At 36.2% G+C, this 21,034-nt stretch overlaps 1 protein-coding gene and 1 pseudogene across 20 annotated transcripts in view; one reads left to right on the top strand and one right to left on the bottom strand.

Annotated features, from left to right (window-relative positions):
* LOC129634253 (melanoma inhibitory activity protein 2-like) overlaps positions 1–21,034 on the top strand; it is a 72,025-nt gene that overhangs the window by 16,562 nt on the left and 34,429 nt on the right. For 14 of the 20 annotated variants that reach the window (XM_055556336.1, XM_055556341.1, XM_055556333.1 and 11 more), the window contains 9 exons: positions 2,637–2,658; positions 2,747–2,835; positions 8,113–8,184; positions 9,664–9,690; positions 10,243–10,353; positions 10,999–11,070; positions 14,615–14,719; positions 18,889–19,011; positions 20,664–20,784. In XM_055556336.1, coding sequence (XP_055412311.1) covers positions 2,637–2,658; positions 2,747–2,835; positions 8,113–8,184; positions 9,664–9,690; positions 10,243–10,353; positions 10,999–11,070; positions 14,615–14,719; positions 18,889–19,011; positions 20,664–20,784 — 742 coding nt within the window. The remainder of the gene's footprint in view (positions 1–2,636; positions 2,659–2,746; positions 2,836–8,112; positions 8,185–9,663; positions 9,691–10,242; positions 10,354–10,998; positions 11,071–14,614; positions 14,720–18,888; positions 19,012–20,663; positions 20,785–21,034) is intronic. The other 6 variants (XM_055556350.1, XM_055556338.1, XM_055556335.1 and 3 more) reach the window with 1 other exon arrangement.
* Positions 529–1,764, bottom strand: LOC129634255 (mortality factor 4-like protein 1; annotated as a pseudogene).

Consider the following 21,034-nt stretch of genomic DNA (forward strand, 5'->3'; position numbering starts at 1 on the left):
AATACAAAAACCATGAAACAAGCCACCGTTCTTCAGCAATTGGGCAAAGATAAAATGCCTAAAGAACAATATGGATGGATTACTCACAAAGGATGGGCTCTTTAAGCACCATAAAAAAAGGGGAGCACAAATGGATAAATGTTTTCAGTTATATACACTGAATTGAGCCTTTGGCACTAGGAATCAGAGCATTGTGTCATATAGCATTAACACATATTATAAAAGTGCGTAGTGTCAAAGGAATAGAAACCACCAGTGTTCAAAAACAGCTTTGTCAACTAAGCAATAAAACACTCTACAGTATGTCTCTCTGTTGTCCATCACTGAATATACTGGCAGCAACTTTGAAATGAAAAAAAGGAAAGAAAAAAGGAGCTGTAACTCCTTTTATTTTCTCTGTTTAAAATCAAACAGAAAACATCAATTTTGTTATACACGAACATTTTCAAAGTACATTGTTTGTACAAGAGAAGGACTAAGAAACAAAAAGGTGTTTATAGAGATCAAATGTGGGTGGGTGCATGTGCCTCACACGGCTTTCCGATGGTACTCGGGGGAGCCACTTCATAATCGCTGGCACTGAACAAAATTGCAGAGTTCTTTGCCAGGTATTTTAGGAAATTGTGAAGATAATTCAGTAATAAAGCAAGGCTCTTCTCATCCAGAGGTGTATAGGCCAACATTGCTCCAATTCTTACAGTCTCAGGAGATGTGGCCCTCTGTACACCTGGGTGCTTCAGAGTGGTCCGCAAGGATCTCAGCGTGCTGCTGCTGCTGCTAAGTTGCTTCAGTTGTGTCCCACTCTGTGCGACTCCAGAGACGGCAGCCTACCAGGCTCCCCCGTCCCTGGGATTCTCCAGGCAAGGACACTGGAGTGGGTTGCCATTTCCTTCTCCATTGCATGAAAGTGAAAAGTGAAAGTGAAGTCGCTCAGTCATGTCTGACTCCTAGCGACCCCATGGACTGCAGCCTACCAGGCTCCTCCTTCCATGGGATTCTCCAGGCAAGAGTACTGGAGTGGGTTGCCATTGCCTTCTCCTCTCAGCGTACTGTGGCCTCTCAAATTTGTAGAGCAGTTGAATGCCCAGCATCACACTGAAGTACTCATTTTTCCCAGCCACAACCTCATTGACTGCATACTCCTTATCTGATCTGTGTTTCCTCGAGATTTCTTGTGATTTGCATAATCCTCTAGAATGGAATCCACATTCTTCTTGGCAGGAAGATAAAAGAGCTGTTTTTGCTGGGTAATTAAGTCCCAGTCATCAACAAGCCATGGTTTCAGTTCTTCAGGAATCTTTAACTTCAGCTCTGCACATGAATGTTTCCTGGTTTTCAACAGTAGGATCTACTCGAGTCCTTTTCTTGCAGGGAGGCTGAGGTGTCTCACCGATGCTGCCACCATCTCCATTTCCAGGTGTCTTCTGTTTGTTCTTTTTTGTTTTCACTTCAGCGTTTTTCTGCTGCAGCCCAGCAGTCTTCTTTCCAGGGGCAGCCCCTCTCATCTTCCCCTCTGCCTGCTGCTTCTGATTGGCTTTTTTGAAGTTCTCGTTGTTTCTGCAGATTGGTATCCACGTACTTGAATACTCTGCTTTCTGGAATCCATTCACCCCAATTTTTATTCCAACCACTGTAATGTATATTTTACTTGTTTATCCTTTATGGCAACTTTTACGCCTTTTGCTTCATAAAGAAGAGGCCCATGAAAGCACAGCACTCTCTCACCTCCTGGAATTTAGGCTTCGGGTCCTGCTTCGGCACCATTTATAAGAGATTCGTTGCTGCTGCCTCCTCCTCCTGTTACTTTTCGAGATAGTTTCTGAATCTGTTTCAGTTCACTAGTTATTCCTCATCTAACTAATTATGCTGTACCTTGACTTTTAAATCTTGTTTCATTTAATTTTATTCCTGTATATCTTGTGTAGTTTATCTAAGTCCCAATTGCTTTTTTTTCTCAGTACTGAAATGGCAACCCACTCCAGTATTCTTGCCTGGAGAATCCCAGGGCGGGGGAGCCTGGTGGGCTGCCATGTATGGGGTTGCACAGAGTTGGACACGACTGAAGCGACTTAGCAGCAGCAGCAGCACTTGTTTATTCTGGCCCTTGTGGCCCATTTGGGGAGTGAAGGGGGAGCAGGCATGTCCCCATTATTTTTTAGTCCTAAGCCTGACCCCTTTATAAATTCAAATTTTCCCTTCATTGTTTGAAAGAGAGGTTAAAGAAGAAAAAAGGTTTTTTACTTTATAGTCAGCAGATCCATGGCCCCATGGTAACATTTTTCAAATTGTGTTATTTTAGATATTAGTACTAGGGGAGATGATAGGGGCTTCTTTAAGTAGTTTGTTTTGGGGTCAAATATGTTTGAGGAGCAGTGGGCTAAATGAAATGAAACAGGTATTTTTAAGGTAGAGTTATTTCAGAGCCTTGATTATGCTAATAAATAATGTGAATCTTCAATGGGGGGACTTTAATATGTAGTATTATATTCTCAATGGAAATACAACACTTTTTGGTTAGCTTACGTTTATACTAAAGGTAATAGAAACACTTTAAGTTGTCAGTAGCAGTTAAATAAGTTATATTTGCCTGAATATATGTTTGTTTTAATGTAATTTTTGTTAAAAATTTGTTTCAGGTTAGAAGCCGGCTTTATGTGGGTAAGCTCTTTTTTTCTATTTTAGTTCACATCATTGTTGTTTGTAATTAAATAAGATTAAAAACATGGTAACATTAATTCTTTTTTAGGGAGAGAGAAAAAGCTTGCTGTAGAACTTTCTACACTGATTGAAGAAAAATGTAAACTGCTTGAAAAATTTAGCATTGTTCAAAAGGAGGTAAGACATTTTTGAAAATGTGGGCATTCATGTTAGGATCCTCTAGGATCCTTACTTTTCAGTGCAGGTATGTCTGTGTAAGTTTAAGATTATTAATGCTTTGTTTGCAAAGTATGAGAGTTCAGTTGCTTTCATATTACCAGTCTAAATTGTAACCATTGTGGTCGGTGCATAGTGATGTCCCATTGTGATTTCCGGTTTTGTTTCCCTGACCAATGAGGTTGAGCACCCTTTGATGTTTTATTGGTCATTTGGATATATCCTTTTTGTTTCGTGTTGCCTAGTTGATTTTTTTTTTCACATTTTAAAAATTATCTTTGATCTTTTGAAAATCTTTGGTTATCTTTTTCCTTTTGATATATATATTTTTCCTGTATTTTGGATACAAGTCCTTTGTCAGATGCCTGTATTACAAATATCTTCTACTCTGTGGTTTGCCTTTATATTTCAAGTGGTGTCTTGGTAAGCAGAAGTTCTTATTTGTAACAGTCTAATTTGTCAATCTTTTCTTTATGATGACTGCTGTTTGTTTCCTACTTAAATTTTTTTTTTTGTTCTACTCAAGAATATGAAGATATTCATCTGTGTTATCTTTTAGAAACTTTATTTTTTTTACTTTTCTTATTTAGTCTTTTTATTAGTTTGATAGGACTGTTACAACACAATACCACAGACTGGATGACTTACATAGAAATTAAATTTTCACAGTTTTGAAGGTTAGAAGTCCAGGATCAAGGTGAGGACTGGTTTGGTTTGTGCCGAGGCCTGTCATTTTGACATAGCCGGCCAGCCTCTTAGTCTGTTCTTAAATTGTCTTTTCTCTGTGCAGGTGCGTGTTTCTGATGTCTCTCTGTGTCCAGATTTCCTTCTCTTGTAAGGGTACCAGTCAGATTGGATTAGAGCCTATCTTAATCCAATGGGCTCATTTTAACTTAATGCCCTTTGAAAGGCCTGTCTCCAAATACAGTCACATTTTGAGGTATTGGGGCTTCAACAAACACATATTGAGGGGAAACTCAGTTCAGCCCCAAGTTAATCAGTCTCTAATCCATCTAAAATTGAGTCTGTGATGTATGATTTGGAGGTTAGTATTTCATGTTTTTCATATGGCTGCTGAATTTACCAGTACCATTTATTAAAAGGCCATCTTTCCCCTTTGTTCTATAGTGTTGTTGTCTTAAATCTTGTGACTGTGTATATCTGAGTCTGTTTTTATAATATTTTCTGTTCTGTTGGTCTATTTTATATATATACACACACATACATATGTATATTGGAGAAGGCAATGGCACTCCACTCCAGTCCTCTTGCCTGGAAAATCCCATGGACGGAGGAGCCTGGTAGGCTGCAGTCCATGGGATCGCTAGGAGTCAGACACGACTGAGCGACTTCACTTTCACTTTTTACTTTCATGCATTGGGGAAGGAAATGGCAACCCACTCCAGTGTCCTTGCCTGGAGAATCCCAGGGACGGGGGAGCCTGGTGGGCTGCCATCTCTGGGGTCGCACAGAGTGGGACACGACTGAAGCAACTTAGCAGCAGCAGCAGCATATATGTATATATCTTTGCACCAATACCATGCTTTTTAAAAGCTACCTAGTTCGCCTTGGTATCTGACAGTGTAAATCGCCAGACTTGTTTTTCGAGATTGTGTCTTTTCATATAAATTTTCAATCACTTCATCAGTTTACACATGCACACATGCACATAGCCTGCTAGGAATTTGGGATTACATTGATTAGATAGATTAATTTGAAAAGAATTTACATTTTTACAATGTTGAGTATTTGTCGATGGACCATGGTATATCCCTCTAATTATGTCTTTTTAAAATTCTCAGTGTTGTTTATACATTTTTGTGTTGAGGTCTTGCACAGCTTTTCTTAGATTTATTCCCTGGTATCTGAGGGTTTTGAAACTATTATAGTAGTTTTTTAAACAGCTCTGTTGGGATATAATTCACATACTATACTGTTTACCCATTTAAATTATACAAATGAATATTTATATAATTAGTATATTTTAGTATACTTTAGTATATTTAGTATACTTTTAGTTTATTTACTAAACAAAACAAAATACAAAAACAAAATGTTTTTGAACATACTTTGTACACCCTAAAGGAGCCCTGCACCTCTTAGCTGTCACCTTCACCCAATCTCCCCTATTCCCAAGCCCTAGACAACTTACCCACTTTATATTTCTATAAACTTGCCCACTCTGGGTTCCATTTCACGTAAATGGAATGATATATATAACATGTGCTTCGTTGTAACTAGCTTTTTAAACCTAGCATAATGTTTTCAAGACTCATCCATGTTGTGGCAAATATCAATACTATATATATCTTTTTTTGCCAAATAATATTCCTTACCACAATTGACATATTCATTTTTCAATTGATGGTCATTTGGGTAATTGTACTTTTTGGCTGTTATAAATGATGCTGCTACGGACATTCTTGTACACATTTTTGTGTGAATATGCGTTTTGAATTATTTTGGGTGTATACCTAGGAGTAGAATTGTTGGATCTATATTTAACTTTTTGAAGAACTGCCATATTGTGTTTCACAGCGGCCGTGCTAGTTTATATTTCCACCAGCAGCTTGTTGAGTGTCCCATTTTCTCCATATCTTTCCCAACACATGTTATTATGTCTTTTTGATTACAGCCATCCTAACAGATGTGAAGTGTTGTCTCAGTGAGGTGTTTGTTTTTTTAAATTTTATTAAAGCATGGTTGATTTATAGTGTTGTTCAGTGAGGTTTTAATGTACATTTCCCTCATAGCTAGTGATTTGAACATCATACTGATAGGTTTTTCTTTTTTTAATCAGTCTAAAAAATCGTTTTATTTAATTAGACTATTTAGTTCATTTGCATTTAATATAATTTCTAATTTATTAGGGGTCAAATCTACCATCTTAACTATTTTCCTATTTGACCCATCTGTCCCACATGCCTTTTTCTCTTCTATTTTTTTATTTTTGGATTGAAACAGTTTTTAACTAATTCAATATTTTCTACATCAGTGGGTTTGTTAGTTATGGATTTTATTTTTTTAATGGTTACCTTTGAGATTGTAGTGTATATTTTTAAATTATTGAGTTCTAATATAAATTTGTGCTATTATAATACTGCTTAATGAATAGTGCAAAGATCTTAGAATGCTTTAATTCCACTCGCCCCCTTTTATCTATTATATTTTGCCTTTTGCATTATATTTTGCCTTTATATTTATATAAACCCCCAAATAATTTTATTATTCTTTGAGATAGTCAAGATTCATTTGGATTTATCCACACATTTATTCTTTCCATTACTTTTCATTCTTCCCTTCCTTTCCATCTTCCATCTGAGGTGATTTTTCTTCCTCTTAAAGAATAGAAGGACCTCCTGTTCTTTTTTTTCTGTTATATACTGTCGATAACTCTTAGTTTTTGTTTGACCATGTCTTTATTTCTCTGTTTTGTATAATGTTCTTTATAGAAGTTTGAGTTGGCAGTTATTTTCTTTAAGCACTTTGGGGACACCTCATTTTACTTTTTTTTCCTTGGCATGTTGTTTGTGGGTCGAAGTCAGCTATAAGTTTTATTGAAATTTGGTGTAATGTCTTTTTTTGAATTATTTTTCTCTTTCAATTTAAAAACTTGAAGTATAGTTTTCAATAGTTAAATGGACATTCTTAAATACACAGTTCTTTTTATTTTCACAGGTGTATTCACCCAGGAATCTACCTTCCTCATTAATACATAAAACATTTCTATCACCTTTGTATTTCCCTTGTCCTCATTTTCATTCAGTCCCATACCCCTGCCAGCAACCACTGTTTGTATTTCTATCTCCATAAATTAGTTTTTGTCTATTTAGAGTTCCTGTAAATGAAATCATACTTTTTTGTGTCTGGCTTTTTTCAGGTAGCATTGTATTTTTGAGATTCACTATGTTGCATATAGTAGTTTTTTGTTTTTTTTTTTTTAACTTGAAAGTAAATTTTCATTATATCAACATACCACATTTTCTTTTATCCGTTTACCTCTGAATGTGGTTATTTCCATCTTTTGGCTATTATGAAAAAAGTTGCTATGATCATTCTACCTTTTTTTGTGTGTGGGTATATGTTTTTATTTCTCTTCTGTAAGTATTTTAGAATTGGTGGGTCATATGGCAGGAAGTATATAACTTTATAAGAAACTATGTGCCTATTTTTATGATTTTCTGTTTATCTTTGATTTTCAGCAGTGTTACTAGCTGTATGGATGTGGTGTCTTCTGTTATTAATCCCTGGCCTTCATGATGTTCCAGAATCTGTGGCTTAATGCCTTATTTGTTTTAAGACATTAAAACAAATAAGAACTTAGCTTTTTCAAATACTGTTTTTGCTCTTTTTTCTTCTCTTGCTGGGATTCCAGATACTTGTATTTTAGCTTTTTACTATATCCCACATATCTCTTATGTTCTTTTCTGGATTTCTTATCTTTTTGTTCACACTTTAGTCTGGATATTTTCTTCTGATCTAGCTTCCATCTTACTGATTGTCTTCACCTATACCTGCTGCTGCTGCTGCTGCTAAGTCGCTTCAGTTGTGTCCAACTCTGTGCGATCCCATAGATGGCAGCCCACCAGGCTCCCCCGTCCCTGGGATTCTCCAGGCAAGAACACTGGAGTGGGTTGCCATTTCCTTCTCCAATGCATGAAAGTGAAAAGTGAAAGTGGAGTCGCTCAGTCGTGTCTGACTCTTAGCGACCCCATGGACTGCAGCCTACCAGGCTTCTCCGTCCATGGGATTTTCCAGGCAAGAGTACTGGAGTGGGGTGCCATTGCCTTCTCTGTCACCTATGCCCAATCACCTTTTAAACCTTCTTAATTTCATCTGTTGCCTTTTTTTGTTCTAAAGGTTGTGTGGCTCTTTTTGTAGTTCTTTTTCTTTGGCTCAGTGATTGTCTTTTAGTTCCTCTTATATATTAAGCTTACTTATTTTCTTGTCTGAAGGAGAACTCTGTTACTTGAACCCTCTAAGATTGTCTTTTTCTCTTGTTCATTTTTTCTCTTCATTCTCACTCAGATCTTGTTTTCTTGAATGCCAGATTTTTCCATGTTGAGTATCAGTAATAGTATAATAAAAATTATCGTGGTAAATTTGAAGCTGTGGATGATGCTGTCTTTCTGCAGTGTGGTTTTACTGTTGCTTTTCATGGAATTGGTGGGTCAGAGGGCAGGTATAGTTTGGAATAAAATTTATAGTACTTTTACTTACAGTGTTGCTTTCTTTCAGTATGAAAGCTTAGAGTCATCTTTAAAGGATGCCAGCTATGAGAAGGAGTCAACAGAAGCACAAAGTTTGGAGGTAAGAACAAATAGATACTTATAAAAGTTAAAGGAAAGGTTTTTACTAAATGACATAAACTTTAAAAGTCATGTATCTTCTCAAAACTCACACTTCTTGGATATTAAAACTTAAAGAAATTTAGGTTAAATATAGGAAATAGAATGTTAGTAAGTAGCATAAGGTATTTTAAAATTTTGACCCTTTGTTGATGATTTGTTTTGAGTGAAGCATATTCGGTTCACTGTCATCTAGATTTATATAGACGCTCTTAATTCTTCATTTCTGGGAAGTGTATTAAGATAATCATTCTTTTTTTGGCTCAGTTTGCTCCAGGAAGGAAAAACAGAGTTCACTTTCATAAATTTAGGAATAGTTTGAAATAATAATTATGTAAGTTGAGGCAGTTCTTGCCTTTACCCCATCAAAGGGTTAGGAGCTGACTAGAATGTTACACACAGTGATGTGCTGGTATCTGAAAAGTAGGAGCCTTTATTTTAACACCTGCTGAGTTCTGTTGTGTAAATACTCCTACCATGACCAATTTCAAGGTACCAACATGATGCCACTGAATGTGCAGTTTGGAAGAAATACAGAGTTGGGTCTCCTGAGCCAGGTTTGATTTGGCTAATAATAAGGAAGGAAACTGTGATAATCTGTCGTTTAGCTAAGGTATAACAGATAAGGGTTTGTAATAGGAGTGTCATGCTACTGTTTAGAGATGGAAGTGTTGTAAAAAGCATACTAATATTAAAATAGAAAATGATGGACTTTGTACCTTTGGTATACGTGTTCAGTTTAACTTGGCGTTCTCCATCACTGATGTCTATAAATCATCAAAGCATATGAATCAGAATTTCCTAGTAGAGTCCAAAGGAAGTCATAAATTGAATTCCAAATAAAATTGAATTCTTAACCTTTTTTCTTTATGTTACCTATTAATATTCTCAAGAACTTGTTGAAATTATTATATTTTATTTATTTATTTTATTTGTAATTTATTAGATTGAATAAAATAGAATTTCACAAGGAATTTAACATGCTGACAAAAGAACAAAAACTGAAGAGCAAATATATTTACTTAAGCTTTGCAACATTGTGGATAAAATAAAGCATATCAATTTATTCTTAGGCATTGAGTTTTTACTTTAAAATGAATATTTTGGAAGTTTTTCTCTAATTTTGGTAGTTTTTTGAAACATACAGTGTTTATTTTCAAGATTGGTAAACATAGTTGAATATAAACTATAATGTGGTATAGTTACAAAAATTGCTCTTTGAATCTGTAGATAAAATCCAAATATCAGGGTAATTTTGATTCAAGTAAGAGAACTCATATAATCAGGTAGTCAAATTTGGGGAAATATATGCATATATATATTTTTACTATATATATAAATATGCTTTTTAACCAGTATGATATAATATGTACTTGTTTTACTTTTATTTTGGCCTGCATTAAGTTCTTTGATTCTTTTGGTTTATTTTTCTTTTAACAAGTTTGTTGAAGGATCACAAATATCAGAGGTATGTTTATTACAGTATTTAAATTTCAATTGGATAATCCAGTAACTAATCATTTTAAATTAAAAAGGCCACAGAAAATATGTCTTAATTCAGTGTAGAATATTATCTTGATTGTCTTTTGAGTTTATTTTTTATTTTATGTATTGAATTATATGAAATTGGACTTTTTCTCATGCTTCTTTTATAATGTTTTAGAGCAGAAGTTGGCAAACTAGGCTCTGAGCTCTCCACCGGTTGTTGTAAATAAAATCTTATTGAAACATAGCCATGCTCATTCATTTATGTGTTGTCTCTGCTTTCTCACTACATATGTATGTGACTTTAGCTGGAACAGAAACTGCATGGCTTTCAAGCCTAAAATATTTACTATCTCTTTCTAGAAAAAGTTTGCTAACACCTGCTAGTATTTCTGTGATTTCAGTGTTATAAAAATGAACAAATATATAAACTAGACTTATTTAACTTATAGTGTGTGTATTTGATTACATTCATCTGATTTATCTTCACCAAATATTCCTATGACTGTCTTATAAAGTTTTCTTCCTCTATCAGGCATTCTATGAAAAGCTGACTGAGTCCAAATCTGAACTTGAGGATGAAATACTCATTCTAGAAAAAGAGTTAAAGGAAGAGAAATCTAAACATTCGAAGCAAGATGAATTGGTAGGACTTTTGTGTTTGAGGAGACTGTAGGAAAAAGAATATTGAGTTAAAAAAAATTATATGATATCGGTTAAAGTATTACATGCACTGTAAAAAAAAAAAAAGTCCAAAGAATACAGAAGCCTATAAAGTATAGAATAAAATTTTCTGGATCCTCTAGCTCTTTTCATTTGTTAAAGTTAACATTATATGTTACATTTCTTGCATATTCTTATAGAAATTTTCTATTTGCACTATGGAATAGCTCACATAAATCATTTAAGTTGAATAATCACATATATAGTGGTTTTGGATTTTTATTACTCTGAAAGTGTTTTAGGAACTTAAACTTCCCTTTATTTGTCTTTATTTTAAAATCTATCTTAAGGATGATCTTAATGTGTGTGAGATTATTTAGTAAGATATAATGCTAGTAGCCTTCTTATATATAACTTAAATGTTAAGAAGTATTAAAGATGATTTGAAATACTGTTGTTATATAACTTTCATATAAAATCCCTTTAAGCATATAGCTGTGAAGTTTTCTTAATCTGAATCCTCACTTTTGGAGCAAAAGTGTTAGGTTAATAATATACTTGATAGAAATGGCATCTTGAAAACTGGAGGAGTTCGGTAAATACTTGTTGATTGATACTGTCTTTTTAGATGTCAGAGATTTCAAAAAGGATCCAGTCCCTAGAAGATGAATCCAAGTCCCTCAAATCACAAGTAGCTGAAGTAAGTTGAGTTGTTTTAAAAGGGCTATTGCTTTAAAAATCATTTACATTTTGCTATTACTTTTATAATTAAAGAATTAAATATTAGAATTTAGATCAGATCAGATCAGTTGCTCAGTCGTGTCCGACCCCATGAATCATAGCACGCCAGGCCTCCCTGTCCATCACAAACGCCCAGAGTTTCACTCAGACTCACGTCCATCGAGTCAGTGATGCCATCCAGCCATCTCATCCTCTGTCGTCCCCTTCTCCTCCTGCCTCCAATCCCTCCCAGCATCAGAGTCTTTTCCAATGAGTCAACTCTTCGCATGAGGTGGCCAAAGTACTGGAGTTTCAGCTTTAGCATCATTCCTTCCAAAGAAATCCCAGGGCTGATCTCCTTCAGAATGGACTGGTTGGATCTCCTTGCAGTCCAAGGGACTCTCAAGAGTCTTCCCCAACACCACAGTTCAAAAGCATCAATTCCTCGGTGCTCAGCCTTCTTCACAGTCCAACTCTCACATCCATACATGACCACAGGAAAAACCATAGCCTTGACTAAACGAACCTTTGTTGGCAAAGTAATGTCTCTGCTTTTCAATATGCTATCTAGGTTGGTCATAACTTTCCCTCCAAGGAGTAAGCGTCTTTTAATTTCTTGGCTGCAGTCACCATCTGTAGTGATTTTGGAGCCCAGAAAAATAAAGTCTGACACTGTTTCCACTGTTTCCCCATCTATTTCCCATGAAGTGGTGGGACCGGATGCCATGATCTTTGTTTTCTGAATGTTGAGCTTTAAGCCAACTTTTTCACTCTCCTTTCACTTTCATCAAGAGGCTTTTTAGTTCCTCTTCACTTTCTGCCATAACGGTGGTGTCATCTGCATATCTGAGGTTATTGATATTTCTCCTGGCAATCTTGATTCCAGCTTGTGTTTCTTCCAGTCCAGCATTTCTCATGATGTACTCTGCATATAAGTTAAATAAACAGGGTGACAATATACAGCCTTGACGTACTCCTTTTCCTATTTGGAACCAATCTGTTGTTCCATGTCCAGTTCTAACTGTTGTTTCCTGACCTGCATACAGATTTCTCAAGAGGCAGGTCAGGTGGTCTGGTATTCCCTTCTCTTTCAGAATTTTCCACAGTTTCTTGTGATCCACACAGTCAAAGGCTTTGGCATAGTCAATAAAGCAGAAATAGATGCTTTTCTGGAACTCTCTTGCTTTTTCCATGATCCAGCGGATGTTGGCAATTTGATCCCTGGTTCCTCTGCCTTTTCTAAAACCAGCTTGAACATCAGGAAGTTCACAGTTCACATATTGCTGAAGCCTGGCTTGGAGAATTTTGAGCATTACTTTACTAGCGTGTGAGATGAGTACAATTGTGCGGTAGTTTGAGCATTCTTTGGCATTGGCTTTCTTTTGGATTGGAATGAAAACTGACCTTTTCCAGTCCTGTGGCCACTGCTGAGTTTTCCACATTTGCTGGCATATTGAGTGAAGCACTTTCACAGCATCATCTTTCAGGATTTGGAATAGCTCAACTGGAATTCCATCACCTCCACTAGCTTTGTTCGTAGTGATGCTTTCTAAGTCCCACTTGACTTCACATTCCAGGATGTCTGGCTCTATGTCAGTGATCACACCATTGTGATTATCTGGGTCGTGAAGATCTTTTTTGTACAGTTCTTCTGTGTTCTTGCCATCTCTTCTTAATATCTTCTGCTTCTGTTAGGACCATACCATTTCTGTCCTTTATTGAGCCCATCTTTGCATGAAATGTTCCTTTGGTATTTCTAACTTTCTTGAAGAGATCCCTAGTCTTTGCCGTTCTGTTGTTTTCTTCTATTTCTTTGCATTGATCGCTGAAGAAGGCTTTCTTATCTCTTCCTGCTATTCTTTGGAACTCTGCATTCAGATGTTTATATCTTTCCTTTTCTCCTTTGCTTTTCGCTTCTCTTCTTTTCACAGCTATTTGTAAGGCCTCCCCAGACAGCCATTTTGCTCTTTTGCATTTCTTTTCCATGAGAATGGTCTTGATCCCTGTCTCCTGTACAATGTCATGAACCTCATTCCATAGTTCATTAGGCACTCTATTTATCAGATCTAGACCCTTAAATCTATTTCTCAGTTCCACTGTATAATCATAAGGGATTTGATTTAGGTCATACCTGAATGGCCTAGTGGTTTTCCCTACTTTCTTCAATTTAAGTCTGAATTTGGCAATAAGGAGTTCATGGTCTGAGCCACAGTCAGCTCCTGGTCTTGTTTTTGCTGACTGTATAGAGCTTCTCCATCTTTGGCTGCAAAGAATATAATCAATCTGATTTCGGTGTTGACCATCTGGTGATTTAGATACAGTATTTTAAAAATTTAGATACAGTATTTTAAAAATTTAGTTTATTTTAAAATAAAATTTAAATAAAATTTTAAATAAAATTTAGTGTATTTTTAAACTACTTTAAAAAGTAGTTAAAATTTTTTTAATTTATTTTTGGCTGTGCTGTGTCTTTGTTGCTGTGCGGGCTTTTTCTCTAGATGTGGACAGTGGGGACTAATTCTCTAGTAGCTATGCAAGGGCGTCTCAGTGCAGTGGCTCCTCTTGCTGCAGAGCGCAGGTTCTGGGTGTATGAAGTTCAGTAGTTGCCGTACGTGGACTCAGTAGTTGTGACTCTTGGGCTCTAGAGTATAGGCTCAATAGTTGTAGCAAACGGGCTTAGATGCTCCTTGACACGTGAATTGAACCTGTGTCTCTTGCATTGACAGGCAGATTCTTTACCACTGAGCCACCAGGGAAGCCCTAGGTACAGTTGTAAAATACAGAGCATCTGAGGAAAGTTCATTTTTTTCATTGAATAATATTTATTGAGCTATAGCTGTATATACGGTTCACTGTTGAAGGTGATAGGCATTTAATATTAGTAGACAAAATGGACAGAAAGGCTTTTGTGGATTTTAAGGAGATCCAACCAGTCCATTCTGAAGGAGATCAGCCCTGGGATTTCTTTGGAAGGAATGATGCTAAAGCTGAAACTCCAGTACTTTGGCCACCTCATGCGAAGAGTTGACTCATTGGAAAAGACTCTGATGCTGGGAGGGATTGGGGGCAGGAGGAGAAGGGGACGACAGAGGATGAGATGGCTGGATGGCATCACTGACTCGATGGACGTGAGTCTGAGTGAACTCTGGGAGTTTGTGATGGACAGGGAGGCCTGGCGTGCTGTGATTCATGGGGTCGCAAAGAGTCGGACACGACTGAGCGACTGAACTGAACTGAACTGAAGAGAGACAATAGAAAGTTAATTAAAGTTGCCAGGTAGTGTACATAGAAGGTTATGAGGGGTTAAATCATGTGGCCAAAGTCATGTAGCAATTAGCGGCAGAGCAACTAGACCTTGAGTGACTAGACCATGAGTTTAAGCCAGCCTTTTTTCTGCTATAGCATGCTGCCTCTCCTATTAATATTGGCACGTTTTTAACTTTAATTCCGTGTTTCAAGGAGTGTGTATGAAAAAGGGCTATTAAACTAATTCTTGTAATCTCACTATGTTGTATTCTACTTAGGCCAAAACAACCTTCAAAATATTTCAGATGAATGAAGAACGACTTAAGATAGCTATAAAAGATGCTCTGAGTGAAAATTCTCAGCTTCAAGAAAGCCAGAAACAGGTTTGTACTGTAAAGGGACTTCTCAACTTGTGAGTATATAATTATAAATGTTCTGGGCATACTCATGACTGACTCATGCTAGGGGCAAAAGTGGGCTATTTCCGGAGACCACAAGAGCAGGGCAATCTCCTATGTACCCTATGGTGTCTCTTTTGTAAAGAATACAAAGGTCTATATTCCTGGAACCCTCTTCCCCCAGGAGTGAAAGTAAGCCTGGACACTCACCATTTTGATAATAATAGCAAATAGCATTTAGCACAAATCTTCAAAGCCAGATTGTAGGAGAGCAGAGAATACCATGAGAGTTATTGCAGCTAGGGGCCTAAAGACAGAAGCAGCTGTGGTGGCAGATATAGTAAGGATTTAACTTTTAACTTCTTCCTCCTCACATGTGTAGACACTGCCATGTACTCAAACATATTTCCTCTCTAACTATTCTCCCAATACAGTTAGAATTTTTCAGTGGGAAATTTTTTTAATGATAATATTATTTATAATTTTCTAAACATTGGTCAAAGCTGAGTCACATGATGTGCTCTGATTACGTATTCTGTTTCACTCAACTTTTTATTTGCTATAGAGTTAATAATTGTCTTGTTTCTTTTAGACCTATCTGTAATTTATCTGTATTTCAATGATAAATGTCTCTTTTAGAGATTATGTAAATATTTTGTTGATGTGTGCAAAGGCTTTGGTTAATCTAATTTTATTTTTTCCTTGAAGCAGTACTTTCTGGGGTCTTCCATCCTCCTAGTTCAGTAGGAACTTGTTCTCTAGGTCTGTTATATTTCTGCCGTGCTGAGATTTCACTTCACCCCTATCCTTTGACTTGTTTTTTTTCTGTTTTGGATCTTCTATTTCCTATGTCATGTGTGTGCTTTATGTGGTAAATTCCCTTGATTATCTTCCTGAGAAAAAGCATAGGAGGAAACTTTTTAAGAAGTTTCATGACTTAGAATGTCTTCTTCTTGGTTGGATATCTTCTGGGTTGCAATTTTTTTTTTCTCTTGAAATTTTGACATTATTGCTCTATTGTCTTCATTTTCCAGACTTACTTGTGAGAAGTCACATGCTGTTTGGATTACTGAACATTTTTTGTTACCTACTCTTTTCCCCTGTGGAAAATTTTAGTATCTTTCATTATTTCCAGTTCTCTGAAATTTCACAATGTTATGGCTTAGTGTGGGTCTTTTTCCATATATTTATTGGTTACACTCTGTCTGGAAACTCTTGCTCTTGATTCAGTTCTGGGAAATTTACTTGAATTATTTTATTCATTTTGGGGTGTATTTTGTATGATGTATGAAATTATTTGAAAATGTCTTTTTTAGTTTCTTTATGACTATGAAACTTTTGTTCACTTATTCTCTGATATTTTTTACTTGTAAGAATTCTTTGTTGTTTTGCTTATGCTTTTTACTGATTTCATGGATGCAGTGTCTTACTTTGCTGAGGATGTCATGTTTTTCTTCCCCACTCTTTTTTGATTTTTTTTTTTTTTTCCTGAGTTGCCTTGTTTCCTTCAAGTTCCTTTGTGTTCTGTTTTAGTCTATGTCTTTTGTCTAAGGGTTTCTTTTTTCAGATGTTTGGTGATTCATGGGTGTCTGTTTATTTAATAGCAGGGCTCTCCAAATCTAGTTGGAAGCCCTGTGTGTGTTTCCTATGGGCCTTTCTACACAGTAATCTGGCTAGGGTATTTCACTGGAGGGTCCCCAGTTGGTTTTCAAATACCATTCTCCACAGGGATGAATCCGCCACAGTTCCTGTTAGGTATAGGGTTGTTTGTGAACACTGAGGTAAGGAGGGCTGGTATCTCACTATTCAGTAAGTCAGTTTTCGCTTAAAGCTTTTATGTTTACAGCTTATTACTCACACCTTTACCTGGGTCAGATGTCCCAGAGTTTCAGATTCTAGCTCTCTAGAGAATAACCTTCCAGACTTTTGCCAGATATGTGTGTATGTGTGTGTAAGTGTGTGTGCACATGCATGTGTTTGTGCATGTAAAAGAGGGAGAGAGGGATGGACTGAGAATTAGAGTGTTTGTATATGTATGTGTGGGGAGAACATGGGCTTTTCTCTAACTAGTTTTCATACAGACTTTTGAGTAGTCCTTCTCTTTTCACTCCACTTACAAACTAGTACTTGTACCTCCAAATCATGAGCCTTCCTGGTTTGTATCAAGTCAACACTACTTTTAGACTCTACCATCTTCTGCCTTAGATTTCAATTGTCTGGTCTTTTACCATGCTTCCTTCCATCACTTTCCACTTCTGGAACTATCTTTTTCTTCATCACATTTTGTCTTTTTCCTTGTGGGTTTATGCTTTTTTTCCCCCTTAAACCTTTTTACTGTCATCTTAGTAGATTTCAGGTGAAAGTGGCTGGTATCAATACATCCTGTGTTAATTTTGCTGTGTTATCAATATAGTCAAAAGTGACCTTCTGTACATTGAAAATATTTCATCTAGATTGTCTTACTCTTTATAGCTGCTTTACTCTAACTCCTTTTGGTCATCAGAGTTTTTGAAATAAACTATTCTGTATGCACTGACTCCATGTTCTAACACGTTCCTTCTTTAACCTTATAAGACTGCTGGCTATGTATGCAGTCTCCTTAGTAACTCACTAAAGATCAGCCAGTCACCGAATCCAAGTTTTATTCTTAAATTCTTATTTATTTTTAATCTGTCAAAATTATCTTACTTTACTAACATACGTGGAGAAGGACTAGTTTTTTGTGTGCTAGGGAATATGCTGATGAAACCTTAATTTTTCAGGGAAACCCAGTAATTACTATTTAATAGAATAGAGTTTTAAAGATTAAGTAAAATTGGCCTTTTTTCCATATATATATATATATATATATATATATATATATATAGGCTGATTCTTTTGTAAATCACTTGCTGATTCTATTTTTGGGGGAGGGGACCTTTTTTTCTTATTGACTTCTAAAAGCTTTTTGCATATTATAGTTATTAACCCTGTGATGTATATAAAGATTTCTTTCTAGTTACTTGCTTGTTTTTAAATTTTAAATTTTATTTCTGTTATTTTTTGATTTGCACAACTTTAAAATAAGCATTATGTAGTTAAGTTTATCTTTTATGACAGTCTTTACCTTTTATTTATGTTGAGAAAGTTCTCCTCTGTAAAAGTCTATACAGTAAAAGATTGTTTATGCAGAATTTGATCTATTCTAGATTAAGGGTATTTCTGAAGGTTAGTTAGCCACAAAACGACACATGATTTAAAAATAAATTTTAATATAAATAAGGTATGGCATGTTATATGGGATATAAAGAATGGCAAGAAATGGCCAAATCTAACAAGTGTGTTTGTCTCAGAAAGCTTTTAATTTGATATAAATTTATCATGTAAGTAGTTGAAGAACGTTAAAGTCTGTTATTTTACTTTAAAACCCATGTTTTAAAAGTTCTTTGAAAAAAGGAGCCCTTCCTCCCATTCCTTCTTTCTTCATTACACTCCTTCTTCCCCGTCACCTTTTTTCTCGCCCTTCTTAGCAACACACTGTGTTGTATAATATTTATTAGTGGTGCGTGTGTGCTCAGTTGCTAAATTGTGTTGGACTCTTTGCAACTCCGTGGACTGTAGCCCACTAGGCTCTTCTGTCCATGGGATTTCCCAGGCAAGAATACTGGAGTGGGTTGCCATTTCTGTCGCCAAGGGATCTTCCCAACCCAGGGATCAAACCCAGGTCTCCTTCACTGGCAGGCAGATTCTTTACCACTGAGCCACCAGGGAAGCCTATTTATTAGTCGTGCACCTAGGTAATATAAATAAGTGCATCCACGCCTGAGTTTGATACAATAATGAGTTACTTCTCCTTTTTGTGAGGTTCTTTTAATGATACACCTTACATACATAAGTGTGAAAGTGAAAAGTGAAAGTCGCTTAGTTGTGTCCGACTCTTTGGGACCCCATGGACTATACAGTCCATGGAATTCTCCAGGCTAGAATACTGGAGTGGGTAGCCTTTCCCTTCTCCAGGGGATCTTCCCAACCCAGGGATGGAACCCAGGTCTCCCACTTTGCAGGTGGATTCTTTACCAGCTGAGCCACAAGACAAGCCCATGAATAAGTGTACCTGCACATAAATATGAGATAATAAGAGTTGCTTTTCTTTTTCTTTGGGGTTTAAATTTTAGCTTTTACAAGAAGCTGAAGAATGGAGAGAACAAGTGAATGAGCTTAATAAACAGAAAATAACATTTGAAGACTCCAAAGTACATGTGGAACAAGTTCTGTGTGATAAAGAAAATCAGATTAAGGTAAACAGCCCTGCTAGTTTAATGACTGAGTTAAGCTAGAATTTTATACTAATTGTGAAATATAAGAAATTTTGCTTTAGCAGCTTTTATTTTGAGGAGATGTACATTTTGGCAAACATTACTAGTTGTACTGTGTTTTTATTCATGTTGCCAAATGTTCTTTGAAAACTTGTAGATTTGTAGTATGTATGTGTATATATATATACACACACACACACACACATATATATATTCTCTGTGTCCTTTTTTCTTCTCTCTTCTATTTTAGCCTAGATATTTAATGAAGAAAGACAAAGGATTTTGGATTTTGGCTTTCATCTTAAGATTGCCATCTTTTTTTGTTAATGAGAAGAATTGGAAAGAATTTTATAAATTGGACAAATGAAGTTATATGCATTGAATATAAATATGAATATCTTTAATGTCTAGATTAACTGGTGTATGTACTTTCACAGAGATGAATATTTTAAGTAAATCTAATTGCACTTTAACTCCATTAGGAATAAGATAATTGGTATTACTGTTAAGATTTATTGATTTTTTTCCTACTTCTTATCTCTCCCTTCTACCAGTTTTTCCTGCCTACACTTTTAAATCTTATGTTTTTAAGCAGCAAACAGATACTCAAGTATCTGTTTATTATATTAACTAATATTAACTAATAAGATGTACAACTAACATTCTGTAACCTGCACAGTGAAGTGGATGATGTCACCTTGAAAGCTATACATTTACACTGTTTACTTCACTACTAAGGATGTTTCTGGGGCTTCCTCAGTGTCTCAACAGTAAAGAATCCACCTGCCAGTGCAGGAGACCTAGGCTCGATCCCTGGGTTGGGACAGTCCCCTGGAGGAGGCATGGCAACCCATTCCAGGATTCTTGCCTAGAGAATGCCATGGACAGAGGAGCCTCTTTAAGAAAATTCAAAAAGTACTGTAGCAAAACAAAACCTCTAATGTTCCAACTCAGATTCTCTTTTGCAATTTCTTTTTCTGTCAGTTGTGTCAGTTGATCTCCTCAGCTAGTTGTTTACTTGAATAAATTGAATCTGTGAAATCTCTTTTTTCATACATCACTTGGGGATTTGTTTAACTTCACACAAAATTTATTCTCATGTTAGTGACTACTCTTATTGTGGCAAATGAGAAATACCATGTAAGGAATGTTTTGTTACTGTGTAGTCGTGTAAAAATGGGCCAGTACTACGTATTCTATTTATTTGATTTGGGCTTCCTTCGTAGCTCAGACGGTAAGGAATCCACCTGCAACGCAGGAGACCTGGGTTCCATGCCTGAGTTGGAAGATCACTAGAGAAACGAATGGCTACCCACTCCAGTATTGTTGCCTGGGGAATTGCAGTCCATGGGGTCACGAAGAGTCGGACCTGACTGAGCGACTGCCACTTTCAGTTTTCACTTTTCATATTTGATTTAAGAGTAACCAGTTGTTATTTTTTAACTTGTAGACCTTAATAGTAAATAAATGTTAGTTTTTGAGAGTATTTACATATTTTATGCTGGGTAGAGAGTGAGAGCTCATGTACTTTTTATCTGTGTGGGTTGATTTTTAGACTACAGTTATGCATTCAGAGATTGTAAAGCCAGCATAAGGCATTACCCTCTTTTTTCCCCCCTTTGGTAAACGTCAAGTCTCTGACAGAGCGCTTACGAAAGATGAAAGACTGGACTGCTGTACTTGGTGAAGAAATTGCAGACGATGATAACTTGGAATGGGAAATGAAGAGTGATTCAGAAAATGATGCACACCTAGGTATTAAGTCATAACATCTTCTCTTACTGAAAATGATGACTGGCTCTTGTATGTCCTTTTAGTTCCCCATGTGCTATTATAATACTCTTTATATACTTGTGTAATATTCTTTTCCTCTCTCACTATCAGCTTCAGCTATTTCAGCTAGGCTAGCTCCATTTCAGTAAATCTTTCTTCAGCGCCTCAGATAGACTTTCAGCCTTCCTCTCCTCTGTTCTTTTTATGTGTTGTACATTATAGCAGTCTTTGG

The sequence above is a fragment of the Bubalus kerabau genome, chromosome 19, assembly GCF_029407905.1.
Source record: "Bubalus kerabau isolate K-KA32 ecotype Philippines breed swamp buffalo chromosome 19, PCC_UOA_SB_1v2, whole genome shotgun sequence".
In the NCBI taxonomy this organism is placed as follows: Eukaryota; Metazoa; Chordata; class Mammalia; order Artiodactyla; family Bovidae; genus Bubalus; species Bubalus kerabau.